The 1,550-nt window shown below is 37.3% G+C and overlaps 1 protein-coding gene across 1 annotated transcript; it reads right to left on the reverse strand.

Annotated features, from left to right (window-relative positions):
* Positions 1 to 196: 196 nt before the first annotated feature.
* Positions 197 to 1,443, reverse strand: LOC111389662 (ATP sulfurylase 1, chloroplastic-like). Its single transcript, XM_023014601.1, has 3 exons — positions 1,157 to 1,443; positions 913 to 999; positions 197 to 729 (listed from the first exon to the last, which is right to left on the reverse strand). Exons 1-3 carry the CDS (start codon positions 1,355 to 1,357, stop codon positions 592 to 594), a joined length of 426 nt encoding a protein of 141 aa, XP_022870369.1. The 5' UTR covers positions 1,358 to 1,443; the 3' UTR covers positions 197 to 591.
* Between the last annotated feature and the right edge of the window lie 107 nt (positions 1,444 to 1,550).

Here is a 1,550-nt window from a genome sequence, read left to right on the forward strand (position 1 = left end):
CATAAATAATTTTTAAAAGTAGTTTTCATTCTCTCACACTAATTTAATCCTTCAAAAAGTCCCCATTTATTAAAAATATGGTTAGAGGTCATTAATATCAATAAACGATTAGGAACATAAAAATGGAATTCTAAGCACCATTTTTTATGCTTTTTCACCCTTTCATTAACTTCTAAGCTTGAAAATAAGATGGCAATGACAGACAAAATCATAACAATCCATTTTCTTCACAGAGATTAAACACAATACAATACAGCGTGCACAAGACGGGTGCACGAATTCACAAGCCAGTTTTAGCACCATATTACAGGTTGAGGCCAATTCTTGCAATTCTGTACCTATGCCTCGTATGATCTTATTCAGCTGGAGAGAGTTTTGACCAAGTTTTATGCAAGGATACATAGGAAATAAATAGGTTTGATGTTTCTCCCAAGCACAATTATAATCTAGTAAATTTAAGCTGGGACAGGTACAGGTACTCTGCCATCCCCAGAGGGAGCTGGAGAGAGTTTTGACCAAGTTTTATGCAAGGATACATAGGAGATAAATAGGTTTGATGTTTCTCCCAAGCACAATTATAATGTAGTAAATTTAAGCTGGGACAGGTTCAGGTACTCTGCCATCCCCAGAGGGAGCCAAACTGTCATAATAATCAACCAAAACTTTCCAGCCACCTGGGCACATGAATCCATCAGGAGGATTCTCCCCTTTCTTTGCAAGGGTTCGCATCTGGAAAAAGGAAATCATTCAGAAAAAGGAAAAACAAAATCCTCGAACAAAATGAACATGAAAAAATTTTATCTTATATTTGGATTGTCCTTGCATCGAAACATCAATATTTCTTTTACTTTTTCTTTTCCATTGCTGGGTCGGGGTAGGAGGGCTGAGAAAATCTGTTAATAATAGAATTACCTTTGTGCCAGATATGAACAGAAAGTCTTGAGGCCTTGATGGATCAAAGAATGCCATTTTACCTTGAGTCTTGTCATAAGCAGCCACCTGGAGTTCATCCATAATAACCAATTAATATTCATTATTTCATTTTTCTACATCATGGCAGTAAATTCTTTCATTCAATTTCTGTAGGAAGAGAATACTTCAGATTGTTGTGACCGACTGAACCCATAATAAATACATCATAGGATCATTTTTGTACCTTGAATGGAAGAATGTTAAGCCGCTCTAATCCGGGAGCCATACTCAGCACCTTCTTACCATGATCTGCATCATAAAGATCTCTTTTCTCAAATGGGTGGCTCATGCCAGCAGGGTCCCGGCCTACTATGTAGAAGTTTGCACCTGCATTAATCCGAGCCTTAGCATGCCACTGAACCTCAGTCGGCCCTGCATAGTGCATGGGAGATGGGAATATAGAAACTACTGTAGTCTCCGGATCAAGAACGCCATCCTCAAGCACCTAAAAGAACAGTTAAAATATGAATAATTAGTATATAAATGGAACGTATGTCTATTGTACTAGTTCATACAACAATTTGCATCCCAAGTCATTCTATAATTTTGCCATTCGTTGTTGATTTAAATGAAAAGAT

The sequence above is a fragment of the Olea europaea genome, unplaced genomic scaffold, assembly GCF_002742605.1.
Source record: "Olea europaea var. sylvestris unplaced genomic scaffold, O_europaea_v1 scaffold6054, whole genome shotgun sequence".
NCBI lineage: Eukaryota > Viridiplantae > Streptophyta > Magnoliopsida > Lamiales > Oleaceae > Olea > Olea europaea.